Here is a 20729-nt window from a genome sequence, read left to right as displayed (position 1 = left end):
AGACGGCCTACTTCAAGGCCGGTGTAAGGTGATTTTTGGGCCGCATGCGGATGAGTCCTAGCGGCCGTGCGAACAGTCAGAGCAATGGGGCGCAAGAACCCATCTGCTCGGGCGCTCCGGACGCTCGACCGGATGGTCGCGTCATAGCTATTGGCTACTGTACCGCTTAAAATCAGTCGCTGGACGAGTTGGCATCTCATGCTTCCATTCACAGAGCGCGAAGGCTAACACGGACAAGAAGAGAGACACCACAAATTGCGGGTTCAAGACAGCGCGGCTAGGCGGCGGATAACGACGTGTAGGTGCCGGCGTAGGTGGCAGTGGCGCCATGGTTGGGCTGGAGACGTAGGCTACGCGGCGTCGAGGTCTAGCGGTAAAATCAGCGTACGTCAAAGGAGCAGTCATAGGAGGAAGCCGAGAGCTGGAGGGGGAAACGTCAGCGGCCTGCTCCTGGTTGGCACGTCGAAGTGTGGGATCAAGGGATGGATCAGGGTCGCCAGACACAAGCAGGAGTAGCAGTTTACGGGCTACGTCTTCCCATGTAAAGACCTTGATCTTGGGAAGCAGTGAAGCCGGGTCAGAAGCCAGACTCGTCGAACACGCCTGATCGGCGAGCAGAAGCCCTCTGCTGATTTTATCAGATCAGCCCACCTTTTTTCATTTATTTAAGCAACTTAGTCATCTCTCACTTCATAGTTTTTATGCCCTGAGGCAATAAACATCACTTCAAAAAAAAAAGAAGCCCTCTGCTTCTTGAGAACGTTGTATAGTTGGCAAAGTTGGACAACATCGACACCTATTTGTGGACTGTTGGCGAGCAACATCTGCAACCCGTCGTAGTAGATAACGTTCAAGATGTTATTAATTTTATGGCCATCAGGCACTGATGCATTGATCAGCTTGCACAGGTCGACAACATCTTCTATATAACTCGTGAAAGTTTCGTTCGCGGGCTGAGCGCGGAGGGTTTATTTGGCGCGCAGTTAGCGCACAGCTGGGCGGCTGAATGCCTCAAAAGAAACTGGTCTTGAAAGAAGACCATGTAGGCAGGTCGGCCTCATGATTTCGGAAACACAAATTAGCCACGGTCGGTAAGATAGAGCAGGGTGTTACTGAGCTTGGTGAATGGGTTGGGGCTGAGCAGAACCTAGGTCCCTTTGCAACGCCCAACACAGGTTCAGGCCAAGCGTTCTTGCTGCGAGCGAGCTTCACACCTCTGAATCGTCGTCGTTCACACACTTGTACAGTTCACCACAGTGAGCAAGTGGTGTTGCTACGCTACATAACATATATAATCTCAAGGATGCGCCTTTAAGTGTGTCCCGCAAAAGCTTCTATTTGCTGTTAAGATAACAGTATGCACATTGATGCGGTTGTTACATAAAGCTATCGCGCTTGGGCAATGCAAAATGTGGCAAAAACTGAACGGAAGGAGGCCTGCTTCCATGTGCGCCTTATTACTACTACTACGAATGCTGGTTTGTCTCACCTTTTGTTTTTTTTTGCTTGGACAGGGCATGCAATGCAAAGGCAAGATAACCGCTGGTTCTTAAGTGTAACGGAGTAGATTCCAAGAGAAGGCGAAAATAGCAGGGGGCGGCAGCAGGTTAGGTGGGCGGACGAGATTAAGAAGTTTGCGGGCATACGGTGGGCGCAGCTGGCGAAAAACAGAGTTAATTAGAAAGACATGGGAGATGCCTTTGCCATGGAGTGGGTGTATTAAGGCTGGGGATGATGATGATTATCGAGAAAAATTTGGCGTTCTATTTCTCCCACCTCTAAAGAATGTAATATTTATTTTCTGTTGGTGGTAAGAAAGTTCACGATGGCCAAAAAATGTACTTTAATGAACATTTAAAGTCCGTCTTTACCATTAATGTTGGCGTACTGCCACTTTTCGATTTGTCTGCGCACACTATCCTTGATGTTCAGCCAAGGGAACCAGGCGGCTTAAACAGGCTTTTAAATCTCGACTTTAAAAATTTACAGGACTGCACTTCAGTCTGCTGAAGAGCGGAAATGCTAAAGCCTTTCTCTGCCCTCTCTTTCTCCCTGCATTTTCAGCCGCGTGTTTTATTTCTTGTTATTTTTAATTTCTTTTCTATTTTATGTTTGCGTTTATTTACATTTTTGTTTCTATATTATTTCATCCCATTATATGTTGCTTAAGAACAGTCGCTTAATCAGCTTTTAGATTTTATTTTATTTACCGTACAACATATGACTGACAGTTAGCGCGGACAAAATCTGTGCTCAAACTTCCGTCCACGCCTCTCATGAGCCAAGAAAGGCTTACTCCTTGCAATTGTTCTGGGCCAGACAAATTTGCAAACGTATCTTTGAGACGGTGCGTGGAATGGATGCCCAAGTACCTGCACGTCATGCTCACGAGATACTCTGCGAGAAACAAACCCTGAGAGAATGGAGTACTGCCAGAGAGAAGCCATTGCATGAACCAAAAAAGAAAGCTGTGCAATAAAAAGTACCGCCTAGTTTCTTTAACATCTCTGACAAGAAATGTCTTGCGATACATAATTCATAATCATATGCTGGAATTCCGGGATATACTAACGTTCTAACAAAGCATAAGCATGTTTAAAGAAAAGGTACCTTAAAGCACGCGACTGGTTTTAAGAGAGCATGGCTTTGCCGAAGGAGTTAACAATGGAAAACAAATAGATGATAATTTTATTAGTTTTGCGTTGGTTTTCGATAAGATTTCTTCCAAAAACAGCTTCACAAGTTGAGCACGGTAATGAAAACTTCTTCGAAAATTTACTTGTTTACAGCATATACCTTGAGGACCGGGAACAATCTGTTGTTTTTCAAGACCACCATCCCGAACAACTTTCGGTACACTCTGGCATTCCACAGGGCTCGATCCTTCAGCTTCTTCTGGTCTTGTTGTTTATTAATGCGGAAACATTAGATAACCGACAAAATGCGGCGTCGCCTAAAAAGCACTTGGCTGACAAATCTCGCGATTAGTTGAGATGATGTGACTTCCTAAGAAGCGGAAAAATAAGAAATGCTAAGCCGTAACAATCATCATTAGTACTTACAAGTGCGGCGACTACAAAGGAATGGACTATAATTAGAATAGAATTCATTTGATTGTGTTAAAACGACTCCAGCCACGACCGGAGCCGTTACCGTTCACACAACATCGTTTCCTACATAAACTAGGTGTTTTGGGGAACGTGATCACTAATTTTCAAAAGTAGGGTTTTTAGGCAAAGAGAAGCTTTCTGCACCAGAGTAATAACAGTTTTTGCGTACGTCAAAAAAGAGGCGAATAGTGTAAACTAGTAAAGTGATTATCTAAGTTCTAAGAGTGACCTTTTTAGCTATTAGTGATCGGCACCTGATTGCAATCAGAGATACGTAGCCTGCCGTTTTTAATAGCCATATCACTTAATAGAAGTCAAAAAAAGGGATTTCCCTCGCCGCTTTGGCTCAATACAATCTGTGTTCATTGTGCCAAAATACATACGCTTTCGAAAAGCATGCCGGTACAGCAACCTTTCCTGTGGACGTAAATGGTAAAAAAACGCCAAATTTCGTCCAGCCACAACACGATAAGTAATCGCATTTTTGAAATTCTGAAAACTGAAAAGGCTATTACTGATGTCCGGACGATGCCTACCTGTCGCATATGCCTCCCGGTTCCCCTCGGAAACCGAACAGCGCTATGCGCAGACTGAAAAAGAGGCACTGGCAACCACGTGGGCCTGTGGGCATTTCCGTCAATATCTCCTTGGATTACAATTTCATGTAGAAACGGGCCATAGGCCCTTGGTGCCACTACTGTCGTCGAAACTATTCGATGGACTACCTCCACGCTTGCAGCGCCTGCGGATCAGACTACTGGAGTATGACTACACATTCAAAACTAAGTCTCTCGTTACCCAGTGTGCCAAGAGTATCGAAAACCTGGTGTTGAACCAGTATTTGACACTCCGCTGCCCAGTTATCTATGGGAGGTGGTTGGAATAAATCTTATCAGTGAAAACGGAGAGGACCACTTAGTAGTACTGGACTACTTCTCAAGGTTCTTTGAGTTCAAGAACCTGAAAAGGACGACGACTTACGACATCACGAGAGCACTCGGGGAGATCTTCGCTAGGTTTGGGGCACCTGCTGTCATCCGATCGCACAATGGACTTCAATTTACCTCTACTGAATTCAAGTTATTCATTCGAGAATGGGGAATACAGCACATCACAAGCAGCCCGTACTACCCCCAAAGCAACGGGGCGGCCGATAGAACCATACAAACTGCAAAACGGCTCCTCAGAAAATCGCCGAACAACAACAAAGCTCAGTTAGCTCACCGCGACACGCCAGCTCGCGAAGGCTACTCTCCGGCTGAGCTACTCATGGGGCGCCGAGTGAGAACCGACGTGCCAACTATGTCTACGGAGTTCCGACCGCGTTGGAGCACTCGCCCTTACCGGAACAGAAACCAGGTGAACAGGGCAAAACAACGCATCGATTACGACCGCCGACATATGGTCTGTGAACGAGAACGCCTGCTGCCGAGCACAGCAGTCCGCATCTTCTACGGCGCGGCTGCTAAAGGGACTGTGATTGCTCCGACTCTCTCTCCGCGTTCTTATGTGGTACAAACCGCAAGCGGGATGACTCGTCGCACCAGCAGTCCCCTCCACCCCCTGCAACCACAACCAGGGACGGTCACGACAGTGGACGTGTCGTGAAACCTCCAAATCGCCTGGACCTGTAGCCCAACTCTCATAAAGAAGGCAGGGTGTGGTGAGCGGCAGGACTGACAGATAGCGCCACATGCGCGAGCAGCCGCAACGCGCAAGGGACTGGAACGCGTAGGGGACTCGATGGTCGACGCGGATACGCAGAAGACGTGCGTCCCGGTGCTGCGATGTAATAAACCCAGTTATGTTTAAGCCCACCTTGTCCTTACTGCTCGGACAAGACACTGAAAAGGCACTTACTAAATCCGGACTACAATCTCTATTTGTAATTAGGTGCTTATCTGTGATAGAAAGCAAACTATTATAATTGAATGAATCACATGACTACTTACCCCGATCGCCTGTTTTCTGACGTCTGCGAACACTTGCGTTTCTATGTCGAAAAAAAAGCTTATCTTTACCGAAAAAACCATATTTTTAAAAATTAGTGTCAGCTTGCCTGAAGCATCTGGCATGTACACCTAGAATAACGCTCAAGCTTGTACACTGATGTGGGTTCGGGTCAAAGATTATGACCCCCTAAATTGTAGCACAACTACGGGGGTGGTTGCGTTCCATAATTCGAGAATTGCTCGTTACAGCGTGAGTCAGCCGCCAAGCGGGAATCGAACTGTGCACCAACATATTCTAAGGGTTCGTAAAAGGCCCCTAAGCGACTACGTGTCCCCCTAAATTTTTTAATAATGTACTGAGTGGTATGATTCTGATTTGGATTGCAAATTTGGATTAATTGAATGGTGCTGATTTGGAATGACGCTGACTTGGAGCTACTGAATGATCCATTTAAACAAATTGTTCGCTGGAGCAAACCTTTTAAAAATGTCGAATACTTTCCGAAAACCTCTTTTTTATGTCAGTTGCCCGCAGGAAGCATAAAATTAGGTTTCCATGCTTATACCGAACGCAGAGACCTTCGGCAAGCCGTTTGTTCAGCGCGCCCCTCGTGCAAGCCCAGAAGAAGAAGACGAAGAAGCGCGGCGCCGCTACTAAAGTCTTTCCACGGGGAGTCGAGCAGCAACAAGCTGTTCGACCAGGCTCAGCGAAGGTCCAGGCAATGTCGCTCGCGATCTACCTCATCGGCTTCACAGGTTTTGTCCTGGGCGTCCTGACTATGCTCGCCCTGGAGCTTTTCGCTTTCTACAAGGTGGTCAAGCTCCCACCCAGGCCACGCACGAAGCCATTTGCAAAGTTTCTCCCAATCCATTTGCCTCAGGTAAGGCTGAGTGGGGAATACGAGAAGTGAATGTTTCGGTTCATTTCCATAGGCAATACAGAACTGATCTAGTCCAGACAGCACAACAGAAATTGTCAGTGGAATGCTCCTTGACTGCATTCTGCCTTTGCATGCCGACGTGGCCGGGATTGTGTGAGCCTACGAATGCCAGTGAAAGCAGTGATAGACAGTCCGTCCTTTATCAAATGATTGCTGCTATCCTGCTAGTAAAACTTAAGCGTGCTTTCAGGGTGTCGTTAGTAGCCACAGTCTAAGGATGCCTATTGAGGTTAGCACAGCCTATTGAGGTTAGCACATCGCTCAGACCGCGATGGGCGAGGAGGCGGCGTAGCCATTGCAATAAAAGAGAACCTCCTTTTCCAGAAAGAATGTGGCATACCAAACCATGAAAGTGTCTGATGCACTGTCAACATTAAGGGCAACTTGGTACTAGTGGGCAGTATATACAGACGACCGAATGCACCAATTGATTACCTTCTTCAAATGCACGACTTCCTTCATAGCAAATTCAACGCTCGCGCAAAATTCATCGTCACAGGCGATTTCAATTTGCCAGGTATCGACTGGACAACCTTAGCAATAGGAAAAAACGAAATAAATAACTGAGAAAAGCTTTTGGATATAATGTTCAGTTTTTCGCTATCTCAAGTGGTAAATGAGCCAACGCGTGTCCAAGGAACCGCGATTTCCGTACTAGATCTAGCCTTTGTGTCTAGTTTTTTCTGTCCTGAAATTAGTGTGGAAAACGGGATTTCGGACCATAAATTGCTCTTTCTTACTTTTCCTCACCTGCGCCACCACGCTGATCGTAATCACTGTAACTCTTTCGTCACTATTAAAGACTACAGCAAGGCAGATGATGTAGGCATTATAGATCATCTAGAATCAATCCTCGACAGTTTTTCTTGTGCAGATTCCCGCTGTGTAAATAACCTATGGCTACAAGTAAAAGCAGCGATAACAGAGTGTGAGGCAGAATTTGTACCTACAAGGATAAAACGAACAGAAAGGAAAACCCCGTGGACTACACGTAACATCATTCATCTGAAACGAAGACTACAGCGTATGCGCAGGAGAAAAGGAAATAGTTTTCAGATAAGTGAACTTGCGAGCAAACTAGGACTGGAAATTAAGAACGCGCGGGAAATGTTCTTCTCAACAACTTTATCTAACTTTATTACTCGAGATCCAGGAAAGTTCTGGCGGTATTTACCGAGCACTGAGCCCCGTGTATCACAAATAGAAATAGACGGTAGAGTGGTTACAGACCCTCATATTATCACAACTTTTTTCAATCAACATTTCCAGTCTGTATTTGCTCGTGACCTTGCTACAAGCGCTATCATAAGTGAGCCACAATCACTGATGCCGGATATCGTGATTACCGAGACAGGAAGAGTGAACTTGCTTTTGCAGATTGATGTCAAAAAGTGTCCTGGTCCAGACAACATATCAAATACATTTCTGAAGCGATACGCGGAACAACTGGCCCCGTTTCTGCACAAAATTTTCACACTATCCCTAGAAACGGGCGCCCTTCCGTCCGACTGGCTATGTGCAAAGGTTATTCCAATTCACAAAAACGGCAGCAGACTTTCTGTAGATATGTATAGACCAATTTCATTAACAAGCGACAGCTGCAAGCTATTAGAGCATATAATCAACAAATCCATAACAACGTTTTTGGAAGAAAATAACTTAATTTACAGCAGACAACACGGCTTCAGAAAAGGACTGTCAACAATCACTCAGCTATTAGCAATAACAAATGATTTTGCACAAGTGATCGATTCCCAGCTTCAAGCAGATGCCATTCTGATCGACTTTAGGAAGGCATTTGATCGTGTTCTACATTCTAAATTAATCGACAAGCTCTGTACTATTGGCATTAACTCAAAAGTAATAACCTGGATAAACTCTTACCTCACAGGTCGCACGCAATATGTTGAAATGAATAATGCACAATCCGAACGACTGAACGTTTTCTCCGGGGTCCCACAGGGATCCGTGTTGGGACAGATCCTTTTCCTAATATATATCAACGATATCCATGCCTGCGCTGAACCTGGAATAACAATAAGGCTTTTCGCTGACGACTGCGTTCTGTACACTACGGTACGTAGACCGGACGACCAGTTAAAATTAAATTCTTCTGTAAATAACATTGCCAGGTGGTGCGAAACATGGGGAATGGAAATTAATATCAACAAAACGTCTTGTATCTCATTTACCCGTAAAAAAGTGCCTCTTGTATATTCTTACAATTTATCAGGATCTAACATAATGAGGGTGGATACGGTGAAATATTTAGGTGTTACATTTACCCATAAGCTAAGCTGGAACACGCATATATCCAACACGTGTGCAAAAGCATTCAAACAGCTGGGGTTCCTCCGTAGAAAACTGTCAGCAGCTCCTCCTCATGCAAAGTTAACAGCCTATAATACCGTCATAAGGCCCATCCTTGAATACGGCACCATCATTTGGAGCCCCCATCAGTCTTACCTCAGCGTTCAACTCGAAAAAAATCAAAATAAGGCCCTCCGGTTTATTTATTCCTGCTACTCACGTCATGACAGCGTATCTTCCCTGCGAGCTAAAGCGCGTATCCCTACCCTTGCTTGTCGACGACGCGTTGCTTCGATGAAGTTTCTTTTTATTCTTTACAATGATCGCATAAGACTTGATAAAGATCAGTACATCAAGGCACCTTATCATCGTTCGAAGCGATTAAACCATGAAAACTGCATCAGACCCATCCCAACGCGCTGTAACACATATAAATTCTCATTTTTTCCGTTAGCCATTGAAGAATGCAATAATCTGCCTCACGAATTCATGAACGACGTCTCTCTTGATATCTTTTTTAAAAACGTAGAGTCGTTTTTTGAAAAACAGAATTTACAATAAAAATAGCAAAAGAGCATCGTGTTGACCTGATTGTATCGCTTCGTGGTCTCGTCGTTCTCCTTTCCAGTGTTTTAAATGCATCGAAATGAACGTGTATAGCAATGCGCATGTCCTTTGACCGTTGGTGGTCTCAGCCTACTTGCTATGGTCTTTTCTACTGCAGGCGCATGTTTTGTATCTCGTGTATGTCATACTGGATATGCTATTGTTTGTATAATTGTTCCTTTATTTTTCCCACTCATGTAAGAGCCTAACTAGGCTTACAGTATGCCTAAATAAATAAAAAAATACTCGGTACGCAAAAGGAAAGGAATTGTAATAATTGCCTTACTCCAGAGAGGCACGAAAACTCAGAACTACCAGCTTACAAAGCAGATAACTGTGATCGGCCAAGCTTGTCATGCACATCTGAGGCGTCTTTTGGTTTTTTTTTTTCAATGCCGCAGAAACTGCTTCGACTTGTGCAGCCTGGGAATTGGAGCAAGCAGCGAGGTTTCCTCATTGTCGCCAATCTTCTGGCGCAGTTCCTTTTTCGGGAGTGGAAGGACAGCATCTTTCTGCGCAGGTAACCTAAGGAGTGGCGGAGAGGTAAAGAAAATTGGAGCGGACACTTAAGCTCTGCCTTAAGCGTATGATGCGATAGCGTAGTCTGTTAATTCCCATATACTCCGAAGGTCATTCTTTACACTCATAGATCTCTGGGAGTCATCATACCCCTTCTGGCGCAGTGGTGCAGCGGTTAAACGATGCGCCACTGTCCTCGATAGCACGTGCTGCCACCTGTGGGCCTTGTGCGACCCATGTTACCCTTGCCGAGCGTCTAATCATTATTGAACTGCCACCTGCACGGTGGGCAGTTTGCTCACTATCTGATGGGCAGGTTGTGATAACATCGCAAGATGCCCCACCTGCCTCCCAGGTTGCTCTCTGGGGACCACCTGCCGGATTTATACTCGTGATTTTTTGCTCACAACGCCGACGTCGACAACGCCGACACCGGATTTTATGGAGAACGGGGCCTTTAACGCAATCACGTTAAAAATAAGCATATCTGCCTAGAATCAACCATCGAGCAGCGATCACGAATAACATGGTACTTAGTTCCCACCAAATGTATTTGAAATAGAACCCGTCGCAGGATGTCTTGATACAAACTATTGGCCAAAGCCGTGTAAGGTGCGACCCATACACTGCTTCCATATAGTTTTGCAGCTTCATCTTTCCTTTCAATCCCTGTCTCGCTTGTAGTGTGCGTCACAAGTCACATACAGATAGATGAAAGGGACGAAACGGCTGACAGTGCTCACACTAACTACCATAGCCACTCTACATGGTCACAAGCGACCAGCCTGGCCGTGATTAGTTCGGTGCGTTATTTTGACGTTATCTTGTTAATTGCAGAGGGATAGTGATGAACTTCGGCAACAACTCTCAACGGGAACGTCCGGCCGCGGTCACTGAGAAACACAATTAAGAGGGCCTCCATGGCGCAGTACGATTTATTCCAAAAAGAAGGCGGCAACTTCGAACGCCGAGCCATCAGGCAAAGCTGATGTCTCTGCGTAGCATATCAGATCAGATGGTCGATGGCGGTGACTATCAAACGATTACCGCGCACAGAGAGAGGAGGCGGGCGGTTCAAATTGATACCAACGACGGTGAACGGTGTGGCGGGGCATGGGAGAGGTTGCAGATGCCAGGCGTTATAGGTGACTTTTACGATGCAGGCAGAGCGGACGAGATTCGACGTATTTAGCCATGCTTGACGAAAGGCCAGACCAGAAATAACGGTTTTTCACGTGATCATAGGTTGAGGGCCTCCCAAATAATGAAGCGAAGCGAAAACGGCGCCACTGGAGCCCAGCGGGTGCAGTCAGGTCAGCAAACGTAGCGGTGGAGCATAGCGTTGTCGATTTTGAATTGCTGGAGGTGACTACGCGGCGTAGCTTTAGCAGGGGAGGCCCCGGAGGGGGGGGAGGGGGGTCGATTAGGAAGCAACAATAGGCATCGGCGCGTTGACGTGATGGAAAGGCACTGAAATCGTCAGAAGCCACATAGGAGAGGGCGGCGATGGGTAGAAGAGCTGACGACAATGCGGCTTCGCGGTGGCAGGTAGAAGTGATGTACAAGACTCCGGAAGCGGGCAACGAAAAAGGGCGTCGACTTCTTGGTGCATGCGACCCGGCTTGTAGACGACGGTCGAAAGAGTACTCTTGGAGACGAAGAATCCAGCGGCCAAGGCGTGCAGTCAAATTTTTGAGGCTAGACAAACAGCATTAGGTGTGGTGAAGGTATACGGGTGGAATTTATGAACTGCCCAAACGAAGGCAAGACATTCTTTCTCAGTGATGGGTCAGTAACGTTCCGCAGGTAGCACAGCGCGGCTAGTGAATGCCATAACTCTCTCGCGAGAAGTACTCTCACGCTGCAGAAGGACAGCACCAAAGCCGTGGCCGGTAGTGTAAGTGTGTAGAATGGTAGGAGCAGCATCGTCGAAGTGGCCAAGGACAGGGTCTCGCTTGAGGGTTTTAAATGCACTTCCCCATTGCTCAGACCCATCGAAAGCACTTCAAGCAGTGAGAAGCTGCATTCGCTGGGCAATGGCAGTGAAACGTCTGATAAACTGACGAGAATAGAAGCACGGCCCAAGGAAACTGTGCAGAAGTTCAGGCCGTTGGCGACGAGCAAAGTAGGGCAGCAGCAAGCTTGTCAGGGTCAGGTCGAATGCCGTCTCGGCTGACGAGGTGGCCTAGGATATTGATTTCCTCCCTGGCGAAGCGACACTTTTGCATTGAGATGGAAGTCAGTGGAACTATCGCAAGTCAGCACTTCATCGAGGTTCAAGTGGTCACAAAAAGACGCAGTCTAACAATGTAAATCATGCGTTCAAGTGTAGAGGGAGCTTTACGAAGTCCAAACGGCATAGCATTGAATGATTAAAGCACGAGTGGAGTAGCGAACATGGTTTATCCTTGTCTGCCTAATGCATGGGAATCTAGCAGTAACCAGAACGAACATCTAGGATGGAGATATATTCGGCACCCTGGAGAGAGTCTAGGGAGTCATTAACTAGAACCATAGGATAAACGACTTTGCGAGTGTTCAAGGCAATGCGTCATATTCATGAGGCGCTGTATATCAACTCCAAATGATGCAACCCCCCTAACGGCACAGCGCTTAAAAGTTTCAATAGGGCCAGCGGCCACCATATCGGCTGTGGTCTCATTTTGCCTGCAAGTTTAAGCTAAATTCTTGTAAAACCGCCAATCATGCTCTTGGTTCTACCGCCATCAGGCAATATCTAAAAAAATGCGCAAAAACTTATTTACCAAACATTGCATAGTCGGAATGTACCAGGAGCCACCCTTTACGGTGATCCTCCGTGGCTCATGGGCAGCTTGTCGACATTAAACTCCACATTCTATATCCTACCATAACATCCATACCATTCCGTACTATGCCTTAACATGTCATACCATACTGTACTGTGCCATACCATACCGTACCGTACCTTACCATACCTTGCCTTACGTATCATGCCGTACCATACCTGCCATATCCTACCATACCATATCGTAACATGCCTTACCATGCTGTACTATACCATACCCTACCATACCATACCCTATCATACCCTACCATACCGTACCATAGCGTACCTTACCATACCTTACCGTACCATGCTGGACCATTCCATAGCGTACCGTACTATATCACTCCGCATCACACCATACCGTATCACACACCGCTCGTGATTTTGTAGCCCTCATATCTGGGTTTGTTTCCTGAGCCGAGCCCTTAACTACGGCGTCCCTCATAGCCTGAGTTACTTTGGGACGTTAAACCGCCACAAAACCACGTTTATGTTTCAAAAAGTCGCTAGCCGCGCCCTATTGTCCATCTCGCCACTTAACTTGCGGCACTCTGTTACCTAGAGGCCATATCAACCAATAACGAGTGCGTGCAGACTGTAAAAAAAAGTGTTCCTGCATACCTCATAGTTTTTTTTATCTACTCCCGGCGTCGCCTGACATGGCCGAGAAAATAGATGAAACAGTGCTGTTCTGAACAGGCAGGTATTCAAACAGCATTACCAAGTAAGTGGAAGTTTATCATCATGACATCACGCACACTGATGAACACGCAGACCAGGCGTGGCGGTTGTACTTAGACGTCAATCTCGCTGCGAGCCATTAAAGCTAATATGGCCGCAACTCCAGCTAATGATCCTCGTTTATATGCGCACACCGAACTATACTTCAAGTAGTCCGCTGATTTCTTATACGTGCCGCGCATCTTAGATTTTTCAGCTCATACAAAAACAGAAATTGACGATCAACCGCAACACTTACCGATCTAGGAGGAGGCAAAATGAATAGTTCCCAATTATCAGTACAAACAAAGCGTCGACGTTAACTAGGTTTATGTGTGCAGGCACACAGACTCACTACTGCGCATAATTTTTTTTTCTTCATTTGGTCTCAGGTTGCTCCTTAGCGCCATCAGCAAGGGGCTTCAGGAAGCGCAGCGCGGTGCTGCCGGAAAAATTTTCGAAAGGATCCAAGTGAGTGTCCTGCCTTGCAGGCTTTCTTTGCTATCGAAACTCGCTATGCCTAAGTTTCTGTAGCTATAGAGCGAAAGCTGTCGGGGCGCGTCCCATCGAATTCCACAAACGTGCTGTTAGCCTAGCTCAGAGGCCAATCATACTTGTCTAGCAGCCTCACTACCGCAGACGGTGATCCTAAAGAAAGTAATCCTGCTTTCTAAAGTTCTATCGCTGCTAGTGGCGTAACGCGGAGGGCGGGCGGATCATATCTGGCGCGGGTATAGCTGAGCCAATGCACAAAGGCGCTAGTAATGGTCCAAAAAGACCTCTTCAAGTGCAGTATATCTAAATAACTGTCAGCATGCTCAGATTCAAACGAGATGCTGTTCGTGATTATACCTGGTGCTTGAGAGAAGCCTGCTACTGATCTATAAAAATAGTCTTTTTGAGATAAACTATAACTTTTGCAGAATAGTAGCACCAGCGTTGGAGCATATCATACGACAGTGTAATCATATTAACTAAGCAGTTGCTTCACGGCATTTTTATAGTTAACTCGTGCAAATACATACCTAGATGCAATCAGAGATTTGTAACTGGTCATTAGTAGTAGCCGTATCAGTTTTTAGAATTCAGAAAACGGAATTACCCTTCCGCCTTGCATACCCTTCACATTGTGACCAAGTGAGGTCTGAGCATTTCTCAGGGTATACTCGCAAATCCCTCGCCCGCGCAGCACGCTCATCGACGTCCGTGAAAACACGTCACTGCGTTGCTCGTAGTCGCGTGACCATGTCTTTCCCGCCTGCACTGCGGGGCTGAACGGGGTCGGCGCTGCTCGCAGCTCCAGCCCGGGACTACGTGTAAGGTTGCGTGGAACGTGTACCGTGGCATGACGCGTTTCTGATGGACGTCGCTGTCCGCTTACGTTTTGAATTGCGCAAGACATGGCCAAAATTTCTGAAGCCGTAGCGTGAAGGGGAAAGGCGTTTTCGAAATTCATTCTCATTTCATTTCTGTCATATACTCATGAGGACATGATGGATGAGACAAACTGCTTCATTTCAGCAGCTTGAGAAGGCTCTCACTCACCTTACAACCTGAGCAGCAGGAGTAGACAGCGAAATTATTTTTCAAAATCGCGATAGTAAGAAGGAATTGAAAGAAGTGATATGGTTATTAGTAATGATAACCTACAACTTTCTAATTGCGACGGACGCTTATCTCCAATAGTTAAAAACATGGCTATTAGAAACAAGGAAGAACGAAAAGCAATCACCGTCGCCGGTCGGCCCACATTCTTGTGGGGCGGAGCACCATAGGCAACAGCTGTATCACACCGGGGAGGAGCTTTTGCTTAGTGCCGTGATGGGCTGAAATTTTAGACATCCATATCTCAGGACGCAGGCGCGTTACTAAAATTCTGCAAAGCAGAATAGTTACTAAATGCCACTGTCGCTAAGTTTCCAATAAAAACATGCATGCTAACTGCAGGAAATGAAAAGTAATTATTACATTTAGTTATTTACCGATAATATGATAATTATACTAACAGCTCGCGTCCGCCTAGCCGCATATATCCCACGTACAAAAACAACTTTTGTGTAGTGGTATCCGGATTCGTTCTAAAAAGCTTGAAAGTAACTTTGAACACCCTGTATTACGGACAGCGTGAGCATTAGTTAATGGTGCGAAACTCTATCGAAGACCCTCGCAAAGTCTATAAAAATGGCGTCACCTTGGTCAAGTATATGGATAGAACTGCTGATGTCATGTACGAAATGTTAGTTGTGTTAAAGTACTGAAGCCACGACGAAAAGCATGATGGAAAACAGTACGTTATTTGCTTCAAGGCATTCTATGACATGTTTAAAGACGACGTGCTCCAGTCATTAACACGCATGCGCTGTTAAGGAAATGTGCCTGTAGTCAGATAATAATTCTACATCATCACATGTCAATAGAGGAGAACCTTAGCAAGTTTCAACAAGAAAGGAAGGGTGCCGGTTGTTAGGAATTTCCTAAAGATGACTGTAAGGTACCCGGTAGACCGAAGAGAGTAGCGAACGAGAAATGCAGAAGGGACGTCGTAAGAAACACATGAGTTCTTGGCATGAAGTTTAATATCTCATCCAGCACACCTTCAGTGCCCACTGATACATCGCCAATTGAAGAATCATATTGAGAAGCAAAAGCTGGAATTACGGAATTGTCTGTTGTGAAAACTGAATGCCAGTAGTGGTTAAAATCAAAGGAATTGTTAGTGGTTCAGAAACTGTGACGTTGTTTATTTTCAATGTCTCCGCAGTGAACCCGAGGGGTAGCATAGATTTCCAAAATTTCTGGGATTTTCGTTCAATAACTTGGGCAACGTAACCTTGAAATATATTTCACGGCGCCTGTTTTAGCATGAAGCTCCTTTTCCGTACTATTAAACTGACTCATCATTGCAGGGTTGCCAGAATGTTTTGATCGCCGTTATCTACCGACACGCCATGATAAATGCAATAAATTTATAGTCTTTCAGGGAATGGCTGTGTATTTTTTTGTTTTTAAAGGTATAAAACGACTGATCCATATTTTGACAAGATCTGTAAAGAGTGTTGTTAAAGTAGTGACATCTCTTGTGGGACTTATTTGCTCAAACGCGTCAAAGGAATCACATCAAGTGTCAGTTACTGCTAGGTAATCTGTGCGGTTAAAATCAACAAACGTGCAGTAGACTAAACGAGATTTAGGAACTGTACAAGGAACGGAAACTAAACACAGGTTTGTGATCGCATACTCCCTTAATCTCGGCACATTCATAACCGTTGTTTGTAAGATATGGAAGACAATGAAAAGTGTACCAGCTCCCTTCCAGCAGACACTATGTCCGCTCACTGCCACAAACGACCTGTCGACGCCAAGTGCGGTAATATGGCCCATACAAAATACGTTTGAAGAAGTAGTGTAGTCATGTGATAGCCTAATAAGAGTGTGTAACTGCTCAGTATCAGTACCAGGCTGACGGAAAACAACTCCTGTTATCAAAGATTTCAGTTTTCATAACTGGAACTTTCATACCAAAAACTCTATATTGGTGAGACCGCGAACACAGAAAACAATAGGTTGGACTGAAGAAAAGGTCACATCGCCACCTCTCCCGACTCCTCTAACCCGCTTGGAGGCAGGCGCCTTCACCTCTGAATCTTGCACACCATTATGTAGCCATTTCTCTGTACCACGAATAGTTTGTGGAGAGAGAGAGAGAGTAAATCCTTAATAAGCACATAGAAAAGATGAGCCGGCACTGATGGTAAATTCCGGCATCTTCTTGGTCCACGTTCCTATTCCGGGATGCCGCAAGATCCCGGGATCCCGAAGATTAGCGAAAGTTCGAAAATTTGCATTAATCTTCAAAATACGTTATTCCAGGAACGGCGGAGTCCAGAAGAGTCGACCTGAGATTAAGTATTAGTGGAGCTTCGATGAGCCAGTAGATGATCTGACGAGCTTGATGGATGTACTGTCCCAGTTCTACCTAACCTTGTTTATGAATACATGTTCAAATCGAAGACGCGCAGAGCAGTCATTTTTCCTGTGAGATGCAGACTCCTTCCAGAACTTCTTGCGAATGTTACGTACTTGAAGCGAGAAATCTTGAGAAAGAGGCAAGGTGTTTTTTAAATTGGGAATAATTTTGTGACACTAGTACCTTACGCTGGAAGTCCAAGAGCTTCATAGTGATGGGACGTGGTTGGTCACTAATGTTCCTGTCAAGTCGGTGACACCTCTAAATGCGCCGGCATGAGATCTGAAGGTTATCCTGTAACCATCTCGCAATTATCAATGTCAGATGCTCGTAATTCTTGTCAGCTTCTTCGGCAAGACTTTATAGGCTGGTATTGTTTCTACGCGAGCGGTTTTCTAAATTGTGATTTCGGGATGAAAGATTTGAAATTGCGTTTATTAATTGTTGGATTTCAATCAGAAAGGCATCATTAGAAGACAACACGCTACCAGACGCCGCGGTAGATTTAAAAAGACACACGGTCTTTCAAAGCCTCAAACCTTGCATTAACAGACAATTGAAAATATTTGATTTCGCCAGTAACCTGAGCCAGTTTTTTTTTTCTCCCACCAAGATGTTTAGCGCACGTTTGTACAACCATGTGTTGAATTTGAGCAGGCTTGGAGTGAAGTTGGGAGGTGGAACCATTCTGGGACTGTGTTGTTGAGGCAGGACGTAGACGCATCCTGCATAGGAGGACCAGATTTTGCTTCCACATCACTGTCGAGAAGCCTGCTGACAGCATTTATCAGTTCGGAATATAATGAAACAGATAAAAACATAGAATCATTCATGTGGGCGACATAACAACAGCATATTGACGCGAAGTGGTGACTGCGATCTGAGGGGCAGAAAGACAGCTAAAACAGCGTCCAAACAAAACTCTATTTGGGCTCACTTGCTCCCACAATGGAATGAATCACTCGGCGGCGGCGCAGCAACAAGCGTGCTCGGCGGTCGTCGAACAGAGTGCCCGCCACTCCCGGCCGTGCTCAGTTTAAAGCTGATAGCGAACTTTCGAGATTAAGCATGCAAAGTTGCTAGAACATTCCGGAACAACGTAGAATCAGCTCTGCCTGGACGCGATCAATCGAGATAAATTTGGTCGCGTCTTGCATCCACAAAGAGAGCGGTGTGGCGGCAGCTTTGAAGAATGAACAACCACTACAAAGGTTCGCGGCATTTCTCCTCTCTCAAGTAAGCATCGACCCGATGCTTTAAAGCTTAAGGCGGCTAGAAACAAAACGAATTGTGCAAAATAAGCATCGAATGTTGAAACACCATGCCTTTAATATATAGCGCGCCTAATAGAGATTTAGAAGGACTACATAGACAACTTCTGGTCGTACACGGCGTCGATGGGATGCAGTCATTGCGTCAGAGATGACTTCGTAATCCAGTTCACCTAGCCGACGAAGAACCTTTTACGGGCCGAAATAGCGGCGCAAAAGCTTTTCACTCAATCCGCGGTGGCGAATTGGCGTCCATACCCAGACTTGGTATCCTGGCTTGTATTCCGCGTTGCATCGAATATCTGCGATGGTTTTGTTCAGGCGCTTGGTCAGTTTGTTGGTCTGCGGTTGGTATGCAGTTGTCCTCCGGTGGCTGGTTTGGCTGTAACGCAGGATGGCTTGCGTTAGTTTCGCCGTGAATGCCGTTCCTCTGTCCGTGATGAGCACATCGGGGGCGCCGTGTCGCAGAAGAATGCACTCTACGCAAAATTTGGTGACTTCAGCTGCTGTGTCGTCCACTAGGCCTTGTGCCTTGACGTAACGGGTCAGATAGTCCGGTCGCTATGATGATCCACTTATTTCCAGATGTTTATTCGGGAAAGGGCCAAGCAAGTCCATGCCGATCTGCTAAAAGGTCTTTGAGGGGGGTTCAGTGGGGTTCCGGAATCCTGCTGGTCGGGTGAGAGGGTCTTTCGTCGCTGACAATCTCGGCAGGGTTTCACATAATGTCCGATATCGGCAGACAATCGGGGCCAGTAATATTTGTCTTGAATGCGGCGCAGGGTGCGAGAAATCCTGAGATGTCCAGCTGTCGGCCCGTCGTTAGAAGCCTGTATAACTTTGCTGAGAGTTGCAGGTAAGACAAGGAGTTAGGCTGTTTTGCTCGCTGCGAAGTTTTTCTTGACGGGGACATCATTCTGTACCTAGAAGGAAGACAGTACTCTCTTACAAGAAGCCTTGCCTTCCAGGTACTCGATGAGGCGTTTTAGGTCGGGGTCCGAGCGTTGCTGCTGAGCAAAAGAGCCGAGTCTGATGGGTCCCAGGAAGGCGTCCTCATCGTCGTCCGGTGGCGGCGCATCTAGAGGGGCTCGTGACAGGCAGTCGGCGTTAGAGTGCTTGCGTCCGGACTTATAAACGACGGTGACGTCAAACTCCTGGACGCGTAGGCTCCATTGAGCGAGGCGGCCAGAGAGGGGTCCTTCAAATTGGCAAGCCAACACAGCGCGTGGTGATCGCTGACTACCTTGAACGGTTGTCCGTAAAGGTAGGGGCGGTATTTCGACGTTGACCGATGATGGTAAGGCACTCCTTCTCAGTTGTCGAGTAGTTAGCCTCGACTTTGTAAAGGGAACGGCTAGCATATGCGATGACTTTCTCCAGCCCGTCCCTTTCCTGAACAAGGACGGCAGTTAGGCCCACGCTGATTGCGTCGATATGAACTTCAGTATCAGCATTTTTATCCAAATGCCAGAGGATTGGTGCGGACTGTAAACGACGCTGAAGTTTCTTGAGGGCTTCTGCTTGCGTCTCTTCTCATTTAAATGGCACGTCTGCCTTTTTCAGTTGGGTCCGAGGCTCGGCGATGTTCAAAAAGTTCTTGACAAATCGTCGGTAATATACGCACAGTCCGAGGAATCTGTGCACAGCTTTCTTACCGGCCGGCAATGAAAACTATTCAATAGGAGCTGTTTTCTGTGGGTTGGGGCGTAATGCCTCCTTGCTAACGATGTGGCCTAGAAACAGCAGCTGTTCACAGGCAAAGTGGTACTTCTTTGCTTTCAAGTTTAGGCCAGACGACTTGATGGCGTCTAGTGCTTTTCGAAGCCTTTTCAGGTGCCCTTCGAAATTCGAGATGAACACAACGACGTCATCTAAATATACGAGACAAATTTGCCACTTCAGGCCTGCCAGTACTGTGTCCATTACTCGCTGAAACGTCCCTCATGCGGAACAGAGACCAAATGGCATCACCTTGAAGAGGCCATCCGAAGTAATGAATGCTTTCTTCTCGCGATCTCTTTCATCAACCTCAATTTGCCAGTAGCCGCTCTTGAGATCCATGGATTAGAAATACTTGGCGTTTCAGAGCCGGCCCAGTGTGTCGTCGATGCTGGGCAGGGGAAGGAAAAGAACTTTAATGGAATAGGAGATGTCTGCCTGGTTGTTGGCCTAGCATGCTACTCCAGATGAGGGCGAAAGAAGAGAAAGGCAGAGAAGAGGATGTTGAAAAGAAAAGGAAAAGAGAAAAAGGAAGGGTGAATGGTGAAATCAAGCACACTTACGCACTCACAAACACACACGCACAATCAAAATTGTCAAAGAATGTCCACCAGACCCGCGTCTCTTAAAAACACTAAAAATGCTTTTGTCCCGCGCACTCCCGAAGCCGCGTTCCACGGGGGAGGGGGTAGGCGTGCTTCTTTGTTATGTTGTTCAAGTGGCGGTAATCAACGCATAATCGAAGTGCGCCGTCTTTCTTTCTCACTAGAACAACCGTTGCCGCCCATTGGCTGTTTGATGGCTA

At 46.3% G+C, this 20729-nt stretch overlaps 1 protein-coding gene across 1 annotated transcript in view; it reads left to right on the top strand.

Annotated features, from left to right (window-relative positions):
• The first annotated feature begins 5784 nt into the window (after positions 1-5784).
• LOC144129511 (PDZ domain-containing protein 8-like) overlaps positions 5785-20729 on the top strand; it is a 62192-nt gene continuing 47247 nt past the window's right edge. The window contains exons 1-3 of the mRNA XM_077663670.1: positions 5785-5943; positions 9321-9439; positions 13360-13438. Coding sequence (XP_077519796.1) covers positions 5785-5943; positions 9321-9439; positions 13360-13438 — 357 coding nt within the window. The remainder of the gene's footprint in view (positions 5944-9320; positions 9440-13359; positions 13439-20729) is intronic.

Source organism: Amblyomma americanum, chromosome 4, assembly GCF_052857255.1.
Source record: "Amblyomma americanum isolate KBUSLIRL-KWMA chromosome 4, ASM5285725v1, whole genome shotgun sequence".
Lineage (NCBI taxonomy): Eukaryota > Metazoa > Arthropoda > Arachnida > Ixodida > Ixodidae > Amblyomma > Amblyomma americanum.
The sequence above is the reverse complement of the archived record's forward strand: the minus strand, read 5'-3'. Positions and strand labels throughout refer to the sequence as shown.